The sequence below is a fragment of the Thamnophis elegans genome, chromosome 1 (assembly GCF_009769535.1).
Source record: "Thamnophis elegans isolate rThaEle1 chromosome 1, rThaEle1.pri, whole genome shotgun sequence".
Taxonomy (NCBI): domain Eukaryota; kingdom Metazoa; phylum Chordata; class Lepidosauria; order Squamata; family Colubridae; genus Thamnophis; species Thamnophis elegans.
Window position 1 is genome coordinate 116,256,099 of NC_045541.1, and position 22,965 is coordinate 116,279,063.

At 39.0% G+C, this 22,965-nt stretch overlaps 2 protein-coding genes across 2 annotated transcripts in view; both read left to right on the forward strand.

Moving 5' to 3' along the window:
- Positions 1–9,875, forward strand: part of LOC116505929 (cytosolic phospholipase A2 epsilon-like) — a 52,334-nt gene extending 42,459 nt beyond the window's left edge. The window contains 5 exon segments of the mRNA XM_032213435.1: positions 2,028–2,135; positions 3,141–3,329; positions 5,739–5,908; positions 7,248–7,434; positions 9,661–9,875. Coding sequence (XP_032069326.1) covers positions 2,028–2,135; positions 3,141–3,329; positions 5,739–5,908; positions 7,248–7,434; positions 9,661–9,875 — 869 coding nt within the window.
- Positions 9,876–17,217: 7,342 nt separating this feature from the next.
- LOC116505938 (cytosolic phospholipase A2 epsilon-like) overlaps positions 17,218–22,965 on the forward strand; it is a 45,370-nt gene continuing 39,622 nt past the window's right edge. Inside the window, exons 1-2 of the mRNA XM_032213446.1 lie at positions 17,218–17,244; positions 22,437–22,509. Of these exons, the coding sequence (XP_032069337.1) occupies positions 17,218–17,244; positions 22,437–22,509 (100 nt within the window). The remainder of the gene's footprint in view (positions 17,245–22,436; positions 22,510–22,965) is intronic.

Sequence of the window (22,965 nt, forward strand, 5' to 3'; positions counted from 1 at the left end):
AGAAAAATCAGGAGTCATCTACAACATACAATATAAAGACTCCTAGAACCACTGTTTAGGACAAGCAGGTAGAAGACTGACAGAATGCATCCATGAACACCAACTAGCAGTCAAAAGAAAATTCTTTAATTTCACAACATATAGACAGATTTAACTATAATGTCAATTGGGAAAATATGACCATCCTAGACCAAGCCAAGTCCAAAAACACCCATGAATTTCTAGAAGCCTAGCACTCTGGCAAATTAGCCATCAATAGATACATAGACATTAACGACACCCATAGACTATGCAAAAAGACTATCATCCAGCCAAAAAAGGAAGAAAAACCCAAGAACCTCTCCACCAGCAACCAGATCAACATAGATTAATTCCAAGGTTAACATCAGACCAGCAATCAAGTACACAATATCCCAATCAAGAAACTGCCAAAGAAGCCAACAGCAAACATCCCAATTAAAGGTGAGTTCCTACCGGTTCGGACCATTTTGGCTGAGTAGGTAGTAACTCACCCTGCCACACCCCTGAACTGGTTCTATTGGCCGGGCCATCATCTTGATTTTCGGTTCTGCATATGCACAGAACAATCTTCATTGCAAAAATTTTTTTCCCCTTTTCCAATGCCGTGCGGATGCACAGACCTTTTTAGGTGTGCCAAACTGGCAGTAATGCCGGCAGCAACCCACCCCTGAACCCAATCAAAGAATTTCTAAGACCATCCCCACCAACACTGACAGCAAGCCACCAGAATATAAACTAACAGCAAACAGTGTTCCTTACTAGCACTGATGGTGTTACCTAGTAAGCTCAGAGCACCAAGCCCCTCTCATGCCAACCCTGAGCTACAAATATTCTCCTTTATTAGTGCCTTCACCAGTCATTTAAAAAAATAATCTTATGGGTTTCACCATAGTTGTATTTTATTATCTCTACTCTGTTTCCTATAAATTTCATACAAAATATTTCATGTGATTTCACTTTTGATGGGAGACAAATTGCCTTCTTTTTCATGATCAGTTGACCAAGCACTCAAAATGTGAACTAGCAATAGTGTGAGTGGTAAATGTGTAGGACATTAAAATAAATTCTTGTACATTTCATAGCTATATAGACGATGATATTTTGGCAAATATAACTCAATATAGCACTTAGTGAAAATTGATTTCCTCTTAGTTGATCAGCTAATCTCCCTTTGAGTACTTTCAGAATAAAATTATACTTGCCTGCTCTTTGGAAGAAGGGGGCATGATGGCTAAGCAGTTAAATACCCTGACCTTGTCAGCTGGAAAGTGCGGCACAAGGGGAGGGGGTGAGCTTCCCAGCAGTTTGAAAGTGTGCAAATGCAAGTAGATAAATAGGTACCACTTTGGTGGGAAGGTAAGAGCATTCTGTGAGCCTCAGCATATAATCATGCTGGCGACATCCCTGCAGAAAGGATCTTTGGACAACACTGTCTCCCTCAGCTAAAAAACAGAGATGAGTATCACCCTCTAGAATCAGGGATGACTGGACAGGGGAAACCTTTACCTTTGCTCTTTGGAAAGTTTTCTCCAAGTGTATTAATCTGTACATGTGCTTGAATACTATTGTGTGCAAAATCTTCATTCAGGACTCAGAAATGATATTTGGGTTTTGTAATGAAAGATGGTTATATATATAAAAATGCTTCTGTACAGAGGGTGAACACTTTTTTCCTTTTCCAAGAATGTGAGTCCTGGGATAATACATGGATTTATTGTTTTCTGTCTGTCTGTTCAGTAGTTTTTCCATAGGTATCTGAAACAGCTACAAGGATTAATGATTTTGTTTTTCTAATTGATCAAGTTATAAAGCCTTTACAGTTGTCTAAAATATATTTGTGTAACCTAACAATTCTTGATTAGAAATATCTGGAAAACTCAGAATGAAGGTAAAAGCGGCAATCTGAAATTTTAAGTGCAGTGGAAATGAAACAATTTCATTTTGACACCATCAATTTAAGAATTTATTTACATTTATTAAACCAATTATTTAAATATATTTGACAGGTATGTGGAGCAGCATCTTTTCTTTGGATTTAATCTATTTCTGGAATGTAGCTAATGACTCAGAAGAATTCTGGTATATGTGGACAAGAGACAGAATACAAGACATCGGTAAGGTGATTTCTTTTTTCCCTTCTTGTCTTTCCTGGTTGGTAAATTTGTTATTGTTCTCCTACCTTTATTAAGATTAATAAGGGTAAGAAGGGACATGTTTCTGTATTGATTTTATTGATTTTTAATTTAGATAAGTTTGGAAATGCTTGCAAAGTTTTCGCCATTATTTTGACAAGTAGAGTGAAATACCTAGTCCTTTTCATCACTAATCCATAATGATGTTTTTAAATTTTTTCTTCTGTTTTTAACTCCACATATGGTCAGAATACATGATACCATTGCTTGAAATATGTTGTTTAAATTAGCTTTTCTCAACCAGATGCTTTCCACGCTGTCTGGGAATTCTGGAAATTAAGTCCTAATACACTTGGAAGAGGATGCTTCATAGAAGGAAACTGTTTGAAATATACCTCTATACATATTGTTGTATTGTGGTTGTTGTTTATCCAAATATATCTTGGGTCCCTCCCCCCCACAAGTAACTACACTTTAGATATATGCCCTTCATCAACCAGTGATAAACCATGGTTTGATCCAGTCTTTCCCAACTTGTCTCTTTGACCATGTATCTTTTAATTTGGTATGCTAAAGTTTCCTTCTTTTCATACTGCATACCTGCTAGAATGCTCATCTAGTAATGCTATTTTAGAGGCTCTGTATTCTAGTCAAACTATCAGGAATTTGGCAACTAAGTCACAGTCTGGCTAGTTACCTTAGAAAGCTGTAATAACAATAGTCCCTAAGCACCTCTACAGCTATCTTTCTCTGTGAAAGTCCATGACTCTCCAAGATTTTTGGCACTATAATTTTTTTTTGCCATTGCAGTATTTATCATGCAAATAAATATACAAATATTTGAATGTGAACATTGAGAACCCTCTTTCTGCACAAAACTTTGCCACAATCTGTTGGTCGTCCTATAAACTGTGATCTTGTTGGTGCCCACATTCTAAAGCCTGAGTATAGACACAAGGCATAAACAGTTCTTTCTCTCTTTTACAGATGATTCTCTTCCACCTTCAAAGCCACATGAGCTAGACTCTTGTCTAGTCACTTACCAAAGTCAGCTTTCCTTTATTGTCCGAGATGTCGTAACTGGACGCCCAACAATAGCACAATATCCTAATTTCCTGAGGGGCTTTCAGTTTCATGATGAATACTTGAAGAACGTCCATTTTTCTTCATGGAAAGGCACAGTATTAAACTTACATTTGTGATTTATCTTGGCTTCATAAAGTGTTCTTGGTATAATATTTAATTAGAATGCAGCTAGCTAGTTCCACACTTGTGAATGGTGATCTTTTCTTTCCACATTTCACTAAGGATAATGGCTAATGTAGCTTAGTGTTAAATGACCTACCAATTCACTGAAGTTTTGCTTCACTTCACAAGGCCTAATGGAAGGACTGTCTCAATCTAAACCTAACTATTTGTCCACTGAAAACATTTTGGAAGTGGAATGGCAGAATATATATTAAATGAAAAATAAGTTGAGCATCTTTTGCTGCTTCTGCTTAGATGATATAGCACTTTATTTGTATATGTTGTTTGTGGTTGCATTTGTTCTTCATGGGAATATTTGTAGGGCAGTAGTGCGTTGCAAGCAGTACTCCCCAGTAGGAGCATACCAGAGCCTGCCTGGAGCACTGGGTACTGTTCCAGTACAGTGGTCCGGAGGGCCTGCCCGCCCATGCTCCTTACCTGTCTTTAAAGTCTTCGGCACTTCAATGGGATCCGGAACCCACCACTGCTGTAGGGTATGATTTCAAAAGTGACATTGGCCACTATGATGGTGCAGCACAAAAAGATAGATACAGCTCCCAGACCACTGTAGTAGCTGCTATCTTTAATTTTGAGTTTGGTACTTTAACAACAACAACACCCCCCATCTACTTTAGATTTCTCTTCAATATAGGAAGCAGATGCTTATCTCATCACAGCATTTTAAAACAATATCTACATGTCTGTTTTCTACAAAATCCTCATCCAATTTTTCAGGATTGAAAATACTGCTGCTAGTTAATTCTTTTTCACTTGAAAAATGGGGTTAAAAAGTTTCAAAATAAATAATTGGAATTCAAACATTAGATTTAATTTACAAATAGTGTATTCATATTATAAGATGAAATGGAAGTGTCATTTACTAAATAAACTAGATCAGTAAAAATATCCTGTTATCCTCCAAGGAAGTTAACATATAGCAGTACATAAATCATTCTGTGCCATTTTTAGGCAGGGCTGCAAACTCTTGCTTAAAATCTTGGAGAACCTCTGGTTGATATCCATATCATCAACAGATGGATCAATTATCTGATTTACTAATGCACCATTTCCTGTATTCATACATGCACAAATTCCATTGGACTGGCAGATAATTATGTTTGCTGAATTATATTTGACTTAGTCAGAGTACAATTTTCTGGTCAGATCATAGCTTCAGAACTCAACTCTAAGGCTAGATTTCTGGGATTAAAAAAACCCAGATGACTATTCAGTGAGGAGTTTAAAGTTTCCATTTTGTTTGTCAAATTTAGAAACTACTTATCTCCCTCACATTTATCTCTTTGTCGTCATCTAGATGCAGCCATCTGTATTTTTGGATCTCATTTCTAGTTTTTATAAATCCAGTCCAAATCCTACCAATAAATTGAATTAGGTTTCCTTCATGTCCAGTTGCAGTAGAAAACTGTGCTTTATTATGAGAGCTGAAATAAAATTTCATTTGGCTTCAAGATGTAAAGTAGAACAGGGGATGTTATCTTGTCCTTCAAACCAGGTAGCAAAACTGAACATTTTTCTAATTAATACTGTAATTCTATAGAATAGAATAGAAATAAAAGATAGTTATTTGCCACTTAGAATTTAATCTAAGTATAGTCAATCTATAGACACTTGCTCAAAAAGTAGCTAATACTATAGATGCTGTTACACACTTCAAGAGTACTTTAAGGCCTACAGAGGACTATAACTGATTCTAACCTACCTCCTTGAGGTACCTGCTTTAATCAAGCTCCATTTGCTTTAATAGCAACATACTATCATGCTATTAATAAACAAATGGACAGAATAATTGATGTATGTGTTGTGTTCCTCTTCCAAAGGTGGCACTCTTTAAGGAATGTGGTTGTTTAAAATTACAGGACTTGGGAACTGCAAAAGAAAACTAGTAAATAGGAAATTTTGAAGCTAGGGAATATTTCAAATATCTATTTCATACAGGGTCTTTCTAGAACAAAGGTAGACAACGTGGAGGCTTAGAACCATATGATGGTCATAAAAAAGTATGTCCCTACCTAATAAACATTTAAGCTTCTAAAATTTGGGGTGCATCCTCTGGAGATCTTCAGAAGTTTTTGCCTTCCTGCAATGCTAAATATAAAAAGAAGAAAATGTTGTTTAAAACATAGCTGGAAAATAACTGCACTTACTCTACTATAATGAATTTTAAGGTATAATTATAAACAAAATGAGGTTGTTGTCTTACCACTCCTGCTCTGTTTTAGTATATTTTTGAGCACTCCTTGAACATTACATGCAGCCAATGGCCCAAGAGAAGTTGTGTACTCTAGAGAATGTTGACTGGAAATCTCTGCTTTTCAGATTCTGTCCTGGACTCTCTACCTAACCTGTTGATGGAAACAGCAGAGCAACCTTTGTCTCTGGTGGATACTGGGTTTTTCATCAATACAAGCTACCCACCTCTTTTAAAACCAGAAAGAAGAGTGGATGTTATACTACATTTAAATTATAGTGGAGGAGCACAGACTTTTGTAAGGGACAAAATTATTTATTTATTTTGCATTTCAGTCAACTCTGAACTCCATGATATTTCAAGAGCACCTTAATATCTCAGAAGAGGTATATTTGCCTCTTTTGTACTAACAAATTAGCATAAGTTACATACGTTTTTTAAAGGTCAAAGTTTTACATTGCTTTGAATTCTTGTTTATTTTGGGAAAGATTAATTATTTTAATGAAGAATGTGGCTAGCCCAGAGTATGTTAATTCTAAACAGGATAAGGAGTTTTTTTCCTGTAGAAATTTTATGAGTTGGAATTTCTATGGAACTTGGTATTTATGGGTGTGATAAGTACTGTTGACAAAGCTTTATAGTATTCTGGATTGTAAGCAGTGTAGTATAATTCATCATCTGCTTTTCTTCTCTTACTATATTGTAACCATAACAGTTTCCTATCTGTTAAATATGGACGAGATATATCAATTATTATTCCTACAAATGGTACAAATATTGCAGATATTCACTATGGACTGTATATATTTGAAAATGTTGAGAAATATTCAAGTTTAGACTTTTATAGGTCTTCAATAAGGATGATCCAGAGAGTTATGATGTTACTGTTTGTTTTTCTTATGTTGCACAGATCCTAGGATATCATTTCCAAGTTCCTAAATATTTATGTAATTTTTTGGTCCAGAGTTCACCTGTAGGATTTGTAGCTTATACTTTATTATGATCAACAATCCACTTTAAGATGACATGTTTAACCACTACCCCACAAAACTAAGACCCAGTTTTGATAAAATGGATAATATTAGTATTTGAATCACAAAATAGAAGCTTTTTGTAATAATGATCTCCAAATGAGGTACAGGTAGTTCTTGACTTACGACCACAATTGAGCCCAAAACCTCTGTTGTTAAGCGAGGCATTTATTGAGTTTTGCCCCATTTTATGACCTTTCTTGTCACAGAAGAATCACTGAAGTTAAATTAATCTGGCTTCCCCATTGATTTTGCTTGTCGCAAGGACAAAAACGGCGATCACACAACCATAGGATATTGCAACTGTCATAAATATGAATCAATTGCCTAGGACCTGAATTTTGATCACGTGACCATGGGTATGCTTCAACAGTAATGAGGAATGGTCTGAAGCCACTTTTTTCAATGCCGTTGTAACTTTGACCGGTCACTAAATGAACTGTTGTAAGTTGAGGACTACCTGTATATCCTTGTAAAAGTTACACAGCAATACTAGACAGTATGTAGCACCAGCTATTTATATGCTCTGTTTATTTATATTTGTTGGTTCATAGTTAATTTTTTTAATACTTGACCATGACACTTTTTGATAATTTAATCACATAGAACCTGGACCAGTTTTCAAAATATGCCTCTGAACTGGGAGTCCCATTCCCTAAAACAGAGATAAGTGAGGAAGACAAAAATAACCTGAAGGAGTGTTACGTTTTTGAAGACACAGAAAACACAGCTGCTCCTTTAGTCCTATTTTTCCCCCTGACTAATGATACTTTCAAAGCATTTGAAGCACCTGGTAAGTTCTGAAAGAATATTTTGTTTCCCAGCATGGAATAATAAGATAGTTATTATCTTCCTAAGACAATTCAAACTAACCCACTGTACTTAAATGTTCCTTTTATTTATTACTCATATTGGGATCACTATATCCAAAAGATGAATTGACCTTGTGTCACCTGCATTTAAGCAGGTAATCAAATAATTGTTTTTGGCTTCATTGGCTTCATTATGCAGCCAATCCTCCAATTAATATTGTACATAATGGTACACAGTATGACTTTATGTATCATGCTAAATCATGCTTTGTTTTATCCCTAGTTTTGCTAAATAAGCTAAGTCGTCATGTTAAGTCATAAGCTGTGCTTGGTAAATGATAATACTGTGATATGGTCCTAAACATAACAGCATCCTAAATTTAATTTGCAAATCAAGCAAGTTTTTTTCTTTTTCCACTTTTTGTTCCTAATTTTCATTGATCAATGTAATGACAAAGAAAAACACTTGAAAATGAAGGCGGTACAAAATCCCATATTGGCAAAGTAAAATATTTTGCATTACCAGGCGATATCAATTTAAGCATTTTCTTGGATGCTTGAAGAGCCAAGGTGGCGCAGTGGTTAAATGCAGCACTGCAGGCTACTGCTAGATCAGCAGTTCAGCGGTTCAAATCTCACTGGCTCAGGGTTGACTCAGCCTTCCATCCTTCCGAGGTGGGTAAAATGAGGACCCAGATTGTTGGGGGCAATATGCTGACTCTCTGTAAACTGCTTAGAGAGGGCTGAAAGCCCTATGAAGCGGTATATAAGTCTACTGCTATTGCTATAATCTCAAATTGTTGAGTTGAATATTTTTTCTTCACATACAATTCTTTACATCTGTCATTTCAAGGTGTCACATTATGCTCAGATTATAGCATTAAAAATATGTCCAAAAGTCTAATATGACTGTTTTTGCTACTGTAGACTGAAGCAAATATGCCTTTAGACATTGAGTAGACTGTTTATATTATACATGATACATACAGAATCTTAACCCTAACCCTCTAAACAATAAATGTGGCATCTCATGGTGACTTCCTTCTTCCTCCTTCATTAAAAGATCTGCAAAAGGGTTCCATTTTCAAATCTTTCCAAAAATTATGAGTGAGGATAGTATTCATATTTCTGGAGTTACAAATTTGTTCTGTGTATAGGAAATAAGAAAAAAATGTTCCCTTTCCTTCTTGTATTATTCTTTGGGTGATATCTTCAGCATCACCATTCTGGCTAAATGTACTGGAAGAATTAGTTTTACTTGTAGTCTTTGAAATACCCAAGTATCCTGGAATATTCTGGGAACAGGAACAGTGGCTACAGAATACTATAAGGCCAGAATATTTTATCAGTCAAATGGATAACAATATCTCCCCAACATAAAAGACAGTTGGATAAAAGGGATCAAAGAGACCTGTCTTAATGTATTTCCTAATAAATAGAGTGTTAAACAAGTGCATTCTTGTTTCCTAGATTCCTAGTTTCTATTACCTAACTGTAAAGTCCTCGACTTGTGACCGGTCTAAATTCCTCGACCTACGACCGGCCGCAAGTCCTCGATTTATGAATGACAGCCAGGCAACCAAAGGCTCGTGCCTATTGGTTAAGATTTGCCTGGCTGGAAGCAGGCTTTTTGCTGTGTTACTATTGGCTGCTCTGCTTGACAGTTCTGGTATAAATAGCCATCAAGCAGAGCGGGGTGCTGAAGTTGTTACCTTGCTGTTTTCTTGCTGTTCTGTTCAATAAAGTTGTTGAAAGTACCTCATTGAGTCTGACGCCTATTTCTCAGTCCAGTCTTCAATACTAACCCCTTTACTTTCAATAAATCTGATTGATGAAATTCTATGAGAAGTTTGTATTATTGAGTATGAGTTACAGCGGAGACTAAGTGCCATCTATGATCACTGTGGATAAGTTTTGATGTGATTCTGTAGTATTGTACTCTTACTGAAAACTAATTTATAAGGATCCCTATATTATGTCTATACAAGAGAATTAAATACTAGTGTTTAAATAAGGCTGATGGTACTAAATCTATCAGATTCAGTGACTGATTTAACTGAATATTCACAATCATATCCTAGATCAACCTTCCCTGAGCAGGAGTAAAATTGAAATCCAATAATCTGAAAGGTACCAGATTGGAAACACCTGTCTTAAACCTTATGCTTTATTGATGGAAGTGTTGCTTTTTTAAAATTTTATTTTAGGTGTGGAACGTTTGCCTACTAATATGGAAGAGGGCAATGTGGATGTCTCCAGCTTCTTTTCCCCATTTGGTACAAGGGAGGTGAGCTTCTCAGAGGACAATTTTGACAAACTGGTGAAATTAGCAGAATACAACATCCTCAACAATGAAGACAAGATCATTGAAGCCTTTCATGCTGCAGTGCAGAGGAAAAAATATCAGAAGAGCCAGAAGTAATAGATATCAGTAATACATGATGTGGTGCACAGTTCCAAAATATTAACCCCTATTAATTTAGGAGTAAATATAGTGTCTAATATATGTTAATATGTTAATGGTTGTAACTGGTAGACTTCTAAATAAAATGCATTTTATTTTTTTAAAAATGGCTTCCAATGTTATTACTTAGCTGAGATTGAGGTCATGCTGCCTTTTTAGTTGCATAGATCTGACACTTCCTTTCTGTTTTTGACCAATGTTCTTTTCCTTTCTGGTTCTATTTGCAGTTAGCAGAGGTTATTCTGGACTGCTTTGATGTTTATTTAATAGAATTTATATTCTGATGTAGTCTGACAACATCCAATGGTTTTACAAGATATGCAGAGAGATTAAAATCCCCATAATTATAATATAAACAAAAATGAGCCAGTTTGGTGTAGCAGTTAAGGCATCAAGCCAGAAACCAGAGGATTGTGAGTTAGAGTCCTGCTTTCGGCACAACATCTTGGGTGATCTTGGGCCAGTCCCTTTCTCTCAATCCAAGAAGGGGGCAATGGTTTGGTTTGGTTTGGTTTATTAGCATTTGTAGGCCGCCCTTTTCCCTGAGGGGACTCAGGGCGGCTCACAGAAAACCAGGGAGAGGGGAATACAATATTAAGACAACAACATATAATAAAAATAGTAAGCAACATTCATTCATCATTCGGGCGGGGTAGCAATTCTTATCCCCAGGCCTGACGGGCGAGCCAGTTCTTCAAGGCTATGCGGAAGGCCTGGACGGTGGAGAGGGTACGAATCTCCACGGGGAGCTCGTTCCAAAGGGTCGGGGCTACTGCTGAGAAGGCCCTCCTCCTTGTAGTTGCCAGCCGACACTGGCTGGCCGATGGAATGCGGAGGAGGCCTAATCTATGGGATCTTATAGGTCGTAGGGAGGTAATTGGCAGAAGGCGGTCTCTCAAGTATCCAGATCCACTGCCATGTAGGGCTTTATGGGTGATTAATAGCACCTTGAAGCGCATCCGGAGATCGACAGGTAGCCAGCGCAGCTCGCGGAGGATAGGTGTTATGCGGGTGAATCGGGGGGCACCCGCAATCACTCGCGCGGCTGCGTTCTGCACTAGCTGAAGTCGCCGGATGCTCCTCAAGGGCAGCCCCATGTAGAGCACATTGCAGTATTCCAGCCTAGAGATCACAAGGGCCCGAGTGACTGTTGTGAGGGCCTCCCGGTCCAGGTAGGGTCGCAACTGGCGCACCAGGCGTACCTGGGCGAATGCCCCCCTGGTCACAGCCGTTAAATGGTGGTCGAATGACAGCTGTGGATCCAGGAGGACTCCCAAGTTGCGAACCCTCTCTGAGGGGTGTAGAATTTGACCCCCCAGCCTGAGTGTTGGAATGTTTGCCAAATCTTTGGGAGGGAAACACAACAGCCACTCGGTCTTTTCTGGGCTGAGCACAAGCTTGTTAACCCTCATCCAGTCCATAACGGCCTCAAGACCCCGGCCCATCACGTCAACCGCTTCATTGATTTGGCACGGGACGGACAGATACAGTTGAGTATCGTCCGCATATTGATGGTATCTAATCCCGTGCCTGCGGATGATCTCTCCCAGCGGTTTCATGTAGATGTTGAATAGTAGGGGGGATAAGACCGAACCCTGCGGCACCCCATAATTTAGGGGCCTTGGGGACGATCTCTCCCCTCCCACTAACACCGACTGCGACCTGTCCGAGAGGTAGGAGGAGAACCACCGTAGCACGGTGCCTCCCACTCCCACCTCCCGCAGTCGTCGCAGAAGGATACCATGGTCGATGGTATCGAAAGCCGCTGAGAGGTCAAGGAGGACCAGGATGGAGGGATGTCCTTCATCTCTGGCTCTCCAAAGATCATCCATCAATGCGACCAACGCGGTTTCTGTGCTGTAACCGGGTCTGAAGCCTGACTGGAAGGGGTCTAGATAGTTTGCTTCCTCCAAGGACCGTTGGAGCTGGAAGGCCACCACCTTCTCAACAACCTTCCCCAAGAAGGGAAGGTTGGAGACCGGGCGATAACTATTGAGGACAGCTGGATCCAAGGATGGTTTCTTCAGGAGGGGTCTCACCACCGCCGCTTTCAGTGCGGCGGGGAAGTTCCCCTCCCGAAGGGAGGCGGTTACAACCGCCTGGATCCAGCCTCGTGTCACCTCACTGCAGTTAACAACCAGCCATGAGGGACACGGATCCAGAGCACAGGTGGAGGAACTTACAGCTCTAATGGCCTTGTCCACATCCCCGGGGGTAACGTCCTGAAACTCAACCCAGAGCTGTTCTACTTGATCCCCCTGTGCCTCGGCTGGAACTGCAGGTGTGGAGTCCAAGTCCGACCGAAACCGAGCAATTTTGTCCGCTAAGAATTGGGCATATTCTTCAGCTCTGCCCTGCAGGGGTTCCCCCGTCTCCCTTTTGTTCAACAGGGAGCGGGTTATCCTGAACAGGGCGGCTGGGCGGGACTCAGCGGATGCAACCAGGGTGGCTATGTGTGATCTTTTTGCTGACCTAAGTGCCCTAGTATATTCCCTGGTGCAGGTGGTTACCATTGCTCGGTTCGATTCGGACTTATCGGACCTCCAACGGTGCTCTAGGCATCTCCTCCGGCGCTTCATCTCCCGGAGCTCCTCAGTAAACCAAGGGGGTCTCCGGGATCCGCCGCCTCGGATCCCGGAGACCCCCTTGGTTTACTGAGGAGGCAGACCATTTCTGAAAAACCTTGATAAGTAAACTGATGGACTTGTCCAGGCAATCTCTGAAAACCAGACATGATTGAACTGAAGAAATGAAACACTACATAATAAAACATATATCACAGAATTAACAACCACGTATAACATAAAAATAACAGTTAAAATATGGCATAGTGCGTAAGTGTCACTGGAATTTGTGCTGGAAAAGCTCAGTTTTTAACAACCTTCAAAATGGTTTCAAGTACGATTTTAGTTTGATCTCCACAGGGAGACTGTTCTATAGTTTGGGACTGCCACTGAAAAGACTGCCTTCTGACTTCAACTCTTATTGCTTCCTAGAATGGTGGGATCACAAGATTTCTCCCTCAAACGTCTAGTGGGTCAGGCTGATTTAGAGAAAGTGATCCTGTGAACCAGGTAACAAGACATAAAGAGCTGTATATAGTCAAATCAGCCCTCTGTCCAGAACTGAGTTAGTAACCAAGGCAAGGTCTATTGCATTTACATGCTCCCAATTTTTGGAGCTTCTTAACACAGAGGCCAAAATGTTCTGGACCAGCAATTAGCTTGTGAATTACTATAATTGGGTCTTCCTGTACCAGGTAACGCCACAGTTGGTGTGCCAGCCAAAACTGGTTAAGTCACAATGGACACATAATGTTGCATAAAGTGTTCAAACAGGATCTATGATTGAAGAAGGATCCCAAAATTGTAAGCCTGTTCTTTCACAGGCAACACTTGCCTGCCCAGAAATAAGTTCCCATTGACTAGAACTTTCTACTGAAGAACAAAAACACTGTAAGGCATGGGCTTAAATCCCTAACCCCAGTAACACAGCCACTTTAAATGGTATAAAAAAACACTTAGAGATATAAGAAGACCAGGAGAGTACAGCATTCCATCCATGTCTTGACAACAATCAACCAGTAGAAAGCTAAAACCATCTCAGTTTGATATTTGGGCCTGATCAAAAAGAATCAGTTAATCCACTTTTTAAAGGGTGCTGTGGAGCTTATATGCCATCAATGTCTCTTCCCCTCCACTCCAGTCTAGTGATTCTCAATTAGATCAGGATATGATCTCACCACAGCAAAAGGGTAGTGGAAATCCATTTTCTCTCCAAATCTAGAACTCAGCTTCACACAGACACAGACACGCACACAGACACGCACACACACTCACACCACAAAGGCAAGGTATAACATGTGACCTTCATTTATCAGGCTTGGATGTTATCAGAATCATTTCCCCAAAACATAGATGTTGAAGCTCTTCAGGAAAGAGCACTAACCCAGAGACCATCTCTATCAATCCAGGAAGAGCTCTGTCAGGCAGCAGAGTGGCTGATACACCAGCAGAATCTCAAGGTCATCTCTACAACCCAACCTATCATATAGACATTCACATTCTGCATGGTGGGAGCAGAATAAGTGACCACAGAGTGATTTGTTACTGTAACTTACCAACTCCTATTGAGCCTGCTGAAGTATTTGATATACAATTGGGTAGATTTCAGGCAAGGCAACATCATAGCCATTGCTCAGCCAGATTTTAGTAATGCATGCCAGCTCTGCTTCTTCATCCACCAGCAAGTCATGGATAGAGGGTTTTTTGCTACAAACAAACCTGGCATTAAACACCAGTACTTTGAGATCAAGATATCCAGCAAATTGGCAACCTGTTTCTAGATTTATTATTATTATATTTATTATTTATTATATTTATATGCCGCCCTTTTCCCCCGAAGGGGACTTGGAGCCATAGGGTGGGAAGACATGATAACCAGCTAAATTGGAGGTCACCCTATTCTTATAGTGGCCTCCCCAGGGGTCAGCAACCTGCAGCTCTGGAGCCACATGTGGCTCTTTCATCCCTCTGCTGCAGCTCCCTGTTGCCGATCAGCTACACAATTGATAGGGCTTTCAGTTAGGAAAGGTAGAGAAAAAAGGATGCCACACTAGGAAAAGATTCTATGGTGGGGGAACCGGACTTCCGGTCGGTAGAGGAAAAAGGATGCTGCACTAGGAGGAGACACTATGGTGGGGTACCTGCAGATGCAGGAATATTAATATTAAGGATTTCTGGCCAGGGGCACTGTGCCTTGTGTTTTTATTTTATTAGGAACTGATATTTAGAAATATGTCTCCTGAGACTTCATCTTGCAAGCTAAAAGGGCATATTATCCAGGAAGCAAGACAACAATTTTATAGTCTCTTTTGAAAAACAACACATGAGACTTGTGACCCTGATCAGCTATAAGTAACTATGCTGTCACCTAGTGATTGGTGTATGTAATGACACTATCCACCAGGATATTTTCATCCCACTGTCATTTTTCGTACAACTAGTTTGGCAGGTTTTTTTCAAACATCCCTAAACTTTAAAACAAATAAGGTACAAACACAAGAGAAAGTGACTACTCCTACTATTATTCCACCTTCAGCTCTGCGTAGATAAAGTACATTTGGAATGATGCACATGGCAGAGGCAATTCATAAGAGTATGTGCAAAAACACTGTGGGGTCCTTATTCTCTGAGCTTGGTGAAATAATAATCGTCTATTTCCAGTCTGACGGAAAAAAACCAGGGCAAAGTCTTCCTGGTTAGATACAACCCAATCTTAGATTCATTCTTTTCTAATTTTTAGAAGACTGCTTGTATTCTTCACCTGTATTCTTTGTTTTAACCAAAGTTTTGGCTTACTTTTAACTATAAGAAAACAAGCCTTTCACACCTTTGATTCTAGTTTCCTCAATTTGTTTGGACAAGAAAGTGCCATGCACATCATTAGAGTTCTTTGCCTGGATATCTTGTCTAGAATCCCATTCTTAGGTTAAAGAAAATCATCACCCTCTTTTTATTGTAGCTATGTTTCACCTGATTTTGAGTATATGAAACGAAAAAGATCATTTTGTATGTTGTTGTTTTGTTCAGTCACTAAGTTGTATCTGATTCCCTGTGACCCCATGGCACATCAGGCTGCCTGTCTTTCACTGTCTCCTGGAATCCACTCAAACTTATGTCCACTGTGTCGATGACAATATCTAACATCTCATCTTTTGCTGTTCCCTTCTTTTTTTTCATTCAATTTTTCCCAACATCATGGTCTTTTTCCAATGATGCTTTATATGAGATGCACAAATGTATGTTTGATGAAGCCTCTGATCACTACAAGGCCTTCCTGTGTAGTCCTGCTTCTGCTGTACATTTGAACTTTATTTGCATTGTTGTTGAATGAAATAAAGTGGGAAGGAACCCAAGGCAGGAGAGAGGGTGAAATAACACAATCTCTATGATATAAAAGCAGTTTCTAGATTTCTACTTCCGGAGTTCTTGAAAGCTGCCTAGAGGAATCAGGGGAAGTCAAATAAAGAAAGCTTTTGTATGCTATTGTGACAGAAGCTCTGTCCCTTTTGTCATTTATTGTGTCCTTGAGTGTGCATATGAAAGGGATGCAAAGTTGCATCATGATAGTGTGATGCTGCTTTAGTCATTTTGAGGAAAGCATTGGACCCTTTTGTCGCCTCTGAGCTAATATTGATTTTTGGCAGCATATGTAAGTTCTAAAATGTCTAAGTTACTTAATGTGTTACCCGACCAGGTCTTTATCCAATACAACCAATGTTTATCAGAAATTATGGTAAAGTAATATAGAATGTAAAGTGTAAAGAGACACGGTGGCTCAGTGGTTAAGACACTGAGTTTGTCAGTCAGAAAGGTCGGCAGATCGGTGGTTCGAATCCCTAGGGCTATGTAATGGAGTGAGCTTCCATTACTTGTCCCAGCTTTTGCCAACCTAGCAGTTCTAAAACATGCAAAAATGCAAGTAGAAAAATAGGAACCACGTTTGGTGGGAAGGTAACAGCGTTCCGTGCACCTTCAGCATTTAGTCATGCCGGCCACATGACCATGGAAACATCTTCAGACAGCGCTGGCTCTTTGGCTTTGAAACGGAGATAAGCACCGCCCCCTAGAGTCAGGAATGACTAGCACATATGTGCGAAGGGAACCTTTACTTTTACCTTATATACAATGTAAGAGTGCATTGACATAAGTGTGAAGAGTAGAGATGTCCATCCTTTCCTTGAACTGACCTCATGAAGAACCAATTAGGTCTCTTCTAGAAGGCTATCTGCTTCCACCATCTTCTGAAGTTAGTTGGGATAGGTTTTGCCTTCTCTGTATTATCTTGATTTTCTGCTTTTTTATTATCATTATTTTCTTCAATTGCTTTATATAATTAGGAGCACATTCAAACAAAGACGCATGTGTTAAAAAAATTATTTAACCTGTTTAAGGTTAACTAATTCAACATTCATTAAGAGGTCACAACTTCCTTCACTAATGTTATAAATTCCATTATGATCATCATTGTTTTTCTCATCAATTTTATTTATGTTGTACTTTTCTGACCAGTGTCAGTGAAGCTGCAAGTGGATGTTTGGTATGCTGCTTCATTGCTCTTAGCAAAGTAGTTTAATGAAAGCGATTGCTTCACTTTTATGAAAATTAAGTGGGGCGGAGCTGTGAGCCAGATTGTAAAATACCTGTTCATCAACTCCTGAACTTAAAGAGCACACATTTGTTTTATCCATCACTGTCTGCTGGAAGACTGTTGCGGGATCTGTCAGACAAGGGACACAATGGGATTATTTCTAAGTAAACAACAGGTAAGTTGCTCGAGAAAGCCTGCTGAACTTATGTTTGTCATTAGCTCTTTAGGTGTTTTAACTAAACTATTATACATCATACAGTAATGATAATTCAATGCATATTTTTTGACATATTCAGTTTTATGGAATATTTATTTTTAAGCAGTTGACTGACATTTTGATGTATGTCTTGTTTTATGCACCCGGGTATTGAAGATTGTGAGAACGTTCATACTCAGCTAACTAAGATACTGACTGGCTGAAAGCAAAGGAAGCTTTAAAATCCTTGGGATACTGCTGCTGTCTTAATTTGTCAACTAGTATGTAGATTATGTACCTGTGCTGAAATATTGATATGGCTCTCATCTGTGGCCCGCTGTAGTCTATGGTTCCTCCTATGACTTCAGTGTTATGGTAGAGGGGGCATTCTGTTGATGCTAATAACTAGCTGGTCCATGCTGGTGACTCTATGTTTGTTGAAACAGATTCAGACTTTCAGACTTATTTACTTTTCAGAGCTGAAACATAACTTTAAAGTAGGATGGGTAGATGGGTAGACTTTGTATTCTACAGGAAAACATCAAAAACAGGAGTTTTGTTTGGACGTGTCAGCAGTTACACAGAGACATTTTACAAATAGGTTTTGGTGTTCATAACCCTCTTTTTAAAATGGTACATCTGTTGAAATTCACTGGCAAAAGAAGGACTCAGAATAAGAATGTTAAACAAGCTTTTTATCATTTTTTTAAAAAAAAATGCAAGTTAAGTAACTAATTTTGTTTCTGGTGTGTAAAACTAATATTTTCAGCATTATGAAACAAAATAATTGCAAGTAATGACTTGGGATTGAAGCTTCAGAGGTATATCATTTTATCCTGATTTAATTAGTTTATTTTTCTCTGTGTCTCCGGTCTTCATACAAAACTCTCTTTTTGTAGCCCTAACATATAGTCCTAACATATTATAACATATAATATGCCATTCCCATATCTTATAAGTGCATAATGCGCATAAAAAGTAATTTTTGGAAAATCCAAGGTTTATCCATAAATATTTCTGTCAAATTCAGAATACTGGAAAAACCTTTCAGTCCAAACTGAAAAGATGTAGAGGAACCATTTGAAAGAGCTTTTTTCTTCATGCTGCTTATGACTCAGGGCAATCTGAACAATAATAAGAGCCAAGGTGGCGCAGTGGTTAAATGCAGCACTGCAGGCTACTGCTAGATCAGCAGGTCAGCGGTTCAAATCTCACCGGCTCAGGGTTGACTCAGCCTTCCATCCTTCCGAGGTGGGTAAAATGAGGACCCAGATTGTTGGGGGCAATATGCTGACTCTCTGTAAACCGCTTAGAGAGGCCTGAAAGGCCTATGAAGCGGTATATAAGTCTACTGCTATATAATAGAAAAATAATTAAATAATGAATTACTACCATGCAGAAAAATGGCCTTGGTAAGCTGATTTAATCATGGAACAAAGGAATATATTTGACTTCAATGTTACTCTTTAGGTAGCTTATCAAGGACTATGAATGGCAAAAAAAACTTTTGGATCCACATTGGTGGCCCAGATAAATCATTATTATTTATATATCCTGAATTTTAGCCCATTGGCAGATAGCAAAGTTGAAAAGTTTGTTCAAAGGTAAATTTACACTAATGCAATGATATATGAAAGCTTAGTTTTTCCAGATCATCCTCATGTTAACAATAAAATAAGAGTTTTGCATATGGCTTCAGTGACAGAGTTTTCAAAGTTTACTAGTGCTTCCTACTCTAGGTAATTACAGTAAATACCCATTTCTCATGGAATATTTGGAGTTTTGATAAAGTGATGATCAAGAAAGAAGCTGAGTGTCTGTAGGCTATTTGAAGGTAGATGGGAAACATTACAGTATTAGTACATTGGTACAATCATTCTGTTAGGAAACACTCAGCCAGACAGCGGGGGAGTTCTCAAATGGGGAATTAGCCTTGAATCCTTGCACAGCAACAAGGAATCCAAAACTGATCCCCTCTAATCTCCATAGAGCCTTATTTACCTGTTCCCACGGGAAGGATGACAGTCTGGAGAGATTTCCTTATAATTGTCAGAATATAATAAAGTAGTTAGCTTGAAATCCACAGGTGTGGATCTGGTTCCTTGTGCCTGACACATTCCTAGGTAAGGACAGGCTGCTGAATAGATGTCAGCCTTACCAGACAGGAAGCACAACCAGATAAGCCAATAATGTAAAGCTACATTAATGGAAATTTGCTAGTTTGAAAGTAGAATATTCCCGCTGTCTCTTTTGCAGCCGAAGAAACTTTGTGTTTGTGTGTGTGTTCCCTTCTGAATGTCTTGTTCCACTCACTGTCCAGCTGTAGACTATGCTGTTTCTTATCTGACTATTCGCTAGCAGCATCACTCCATCCCATCTCTCAAGATCTTTTGCATATATATTACTTTGGGTTACATAACAGAATTGGTCCTACCATGAGACAGAGTGAGGTGGTTGATGTTGGAAAGTCGAAAAAAGGCATTAGGAAGAATGACCTCCATAAGTTCCTAGCACAGTGTGCATCTTTTAGGTGCAGTGGAAACCACTATCTCATTCTATTATTGGAATAAATTGGAAAGAAAAATTTAACTGCCATGCTAATTGAAAATTGCACACTGAAGTGTCTGAACTGGAAAAAAAAATCTTGGCATCTCTGACAGGAGACTTCAATTATGTTAGGTTAAGTCAGTGCCTATCTAGAAGATCAAAGCTTCTTGTTAACATTTCAAGTAGTAATTTCTAAGACCACAAAGGTGGAAGGATACAAGGAAGTACTGGAAGGTACTGTTCATTTCCTTTCTTAGTGGAATAACCCATGCTGCATCATCATCAGTAACACGCTTAGGCCTCTCCAATTTAAAGAAGTAACAAAAAAGAACTTAATAAGGGTAACAAAAATGTTTTCAGTTTTATAATAACACTCCCTAACCTGGGCTGGGAGGCATATTATTGTACTGCAGTAGCAGCAGAGTTGATGGAGAAAACTATCTATGCATTTTTGAATTGTTGAGGGCTACAAAGTTTGGTAATAATTCTATCCACATTGTATGTAAAAGGTAAAGGTAAAGGTTCCCTTCACACATATGTGCTAGTCGTTCCTGACTCCAGGGGGTGGTGCTCATCTTCATTTCAAAGCCGAAGAGCCAGCGCTGTCAGAAGACGTCTCCGTGGTCATGTGGCCAGCATGACTAAATGCCGAAGGCGCATGGAACGCTATTACCAAAGTGGTCCCTATTTTTCTACTTACATTTTTACATGCTTTCAAACTGCTAGGATGGCAGAAGCTGGGACAAGTAACGGGAGCTCACTCCGTTACATGGCACTAGGGATTCGAACCACCGAACTGCTGGCCCTTCTGATCGACAAGCTCAGCATCTTAGCCACTGAGCCACCACGTCCTATGTACTGATACATAGTGGAATACAGCTGCATGATATAGTACTGTTGTGAATCAAAGCAAAATTCAACAGTCAGCACTTTTTCAGGGATTCCAAAGAAACAGAAAGTTCTCAGAGGGAAAATGGTCATTCTTTCATCCCAAAAAGAAAAGGATATTTCTTGAAATACTTGCAGTTCATTTTGGTTGCAGATTCATTGTTTCATCCAGGATGGGCTCTCAGAATTTCTCTGGTAACCTTGTCTGAAAGAACATTATCCCGAGAGAAAGACATGGATTCGACATCCTTGAAGCCTTGTATTCTTTCTGAATGTTTGCTTCTTGGAAATAACAGTGGAGCGAATTTTTGCCTGTTTGGGGATTTTTCATTTAGTACTGCATGTTTTTGGTTTGCATGTTTTTCATAGTATATTTGTAGTATGTCTGCCACTTAATGCAAAAGGAAATTCAATAGTAGTAACATATTCTGTCTGCCTTCCAACCTTGCTTTTCTACTTAAAATAACAAACACAGGACTTTTTTTAAAAAAGTGCATATCTGGTTGAACTGGAAATGATAATTCTCTAGAGATAGATACGCTTAACCTTGTTGTCATATGTTCCAATGAGCAGTTCCTTATCAGTTGCATGTTGGAACTTAAGTAAAAGGTGTAATCAATTTAAATTTATTGCAAAATATCAATCAAGTAAGAACCAAATATCCTACCCTGGCAAAGTCTTGTGCAGCCGTGCAAACAGATGCATTAATATCCCAGTATCGGCACAAGGCAATTTGGTGCCTGAGGTTCCAGAATACACACAGGTTCCTCCCTGCCGGGTTTTACCTGATTTTCAGATTCTTTTAATTAAAGAGCAGATTAAATGGGGAGCTGTCAGCTGCATCTATTTTTCCAAGACTGCACTTTGCAAAGTCCAAGTATTTTCCCTAGATAACAAAAGGTGATGGCTGCAATTCAGTGGTTCATTTGGAAAAGTGTTCATCTCTCTGGAAGAAAAGATATAGCTGATCAAGAAGGAAATCCCCAGCAGTCTGGGCATTTTATGACTGTCCATGACCCCTGCAAGAGTTATTTCATAAAGAAGCAAGTACTCCAGGACTCTGCCACTCCATGACAGAGATAACTGACTCTTCAAATCTGATTACCTGATGTAATATACTTCCAAATTTAAAATGCACTGACAGGTTAAAAAAGGGATAACAATTGGTCACTAATGCTCAGGCAACATGACAAAATAGGCTTGTCCTGCCTGCCTTTGCATGCCTTCTATTTCAGAGCAACAGTCTGGAAGAACAGAATATTGATTGTCTTGGGGGTAGGAGAATATAGTTTTATTTTTACCTTTTTGCTCAAGGAGATAGAGAATAGCAGCCAGCCAGATACAAACTCTTCTATCAATTCTCTGAGGGAGATTGGTGGTTAAGAAATTTGATATCTATATCTCTCTATCTCTCTATATCTCTCTATCTTTCGTTATCTCATCTGTCTGTCTGTCTGTCCGTCCGTCCATCCATGCATCCATGCATCCATGCATCCATCCATCCATCCATCCATCCATCCATCCATCCATCCATCCATCCATCCATCCATCCATCCATCTCATCATCTATCTCTCTATCGTTTCTCTCTCTCTCTCTTCCATTCTTCTATCTTTCTATCTCTATCTCTCTACCTTCAACATCATCACCATGTGTCCATGCCCATGTTCCATGTCTATGTCTATCTATAAATAAACTAAACATTAATTGAAATTTTCTATTTATTTTCATTCTATAGACGGAACCATCTCCTTGTAGTCTCCTCACGGTAAAGATCATAAAAATCAAGAACCTCCGGAAAGCAGATCTATGTGAGTTCCACAACTTACCTTTTGGTTAGAATAATAAAGGAGAAAAAGATCACAAGGAAGTTGAAAATAGGGTATAAGTTAAATCAGCAGTCTTTTTCAAAGCTAGATGTACATGATTAGGCCAATAATTATTTCTACTTTTGGAAATCTCATATGAAGATTATATATGCAAATGCTGAAAACTGATGGGATTAGTACCAATGTGACATGTCATGATATGTTGTAAGTTCACGACATTTCAGCCATTAAGGCAATCTATTATCTATGTTTGGTCAATATCATTAAAAATGGACAGCAAATATTTATGAAGTATTTATTTTTACAATATTTATTGTGCATCCTAATCTTAATTGATTCTGGGGTAAACAATAAAGTTAGAAACAAATGCATTAAACACATATATAAATAATAGAAACTATAAAGAGATCATAGGCCCCATTCACTAATCTAAGAGCC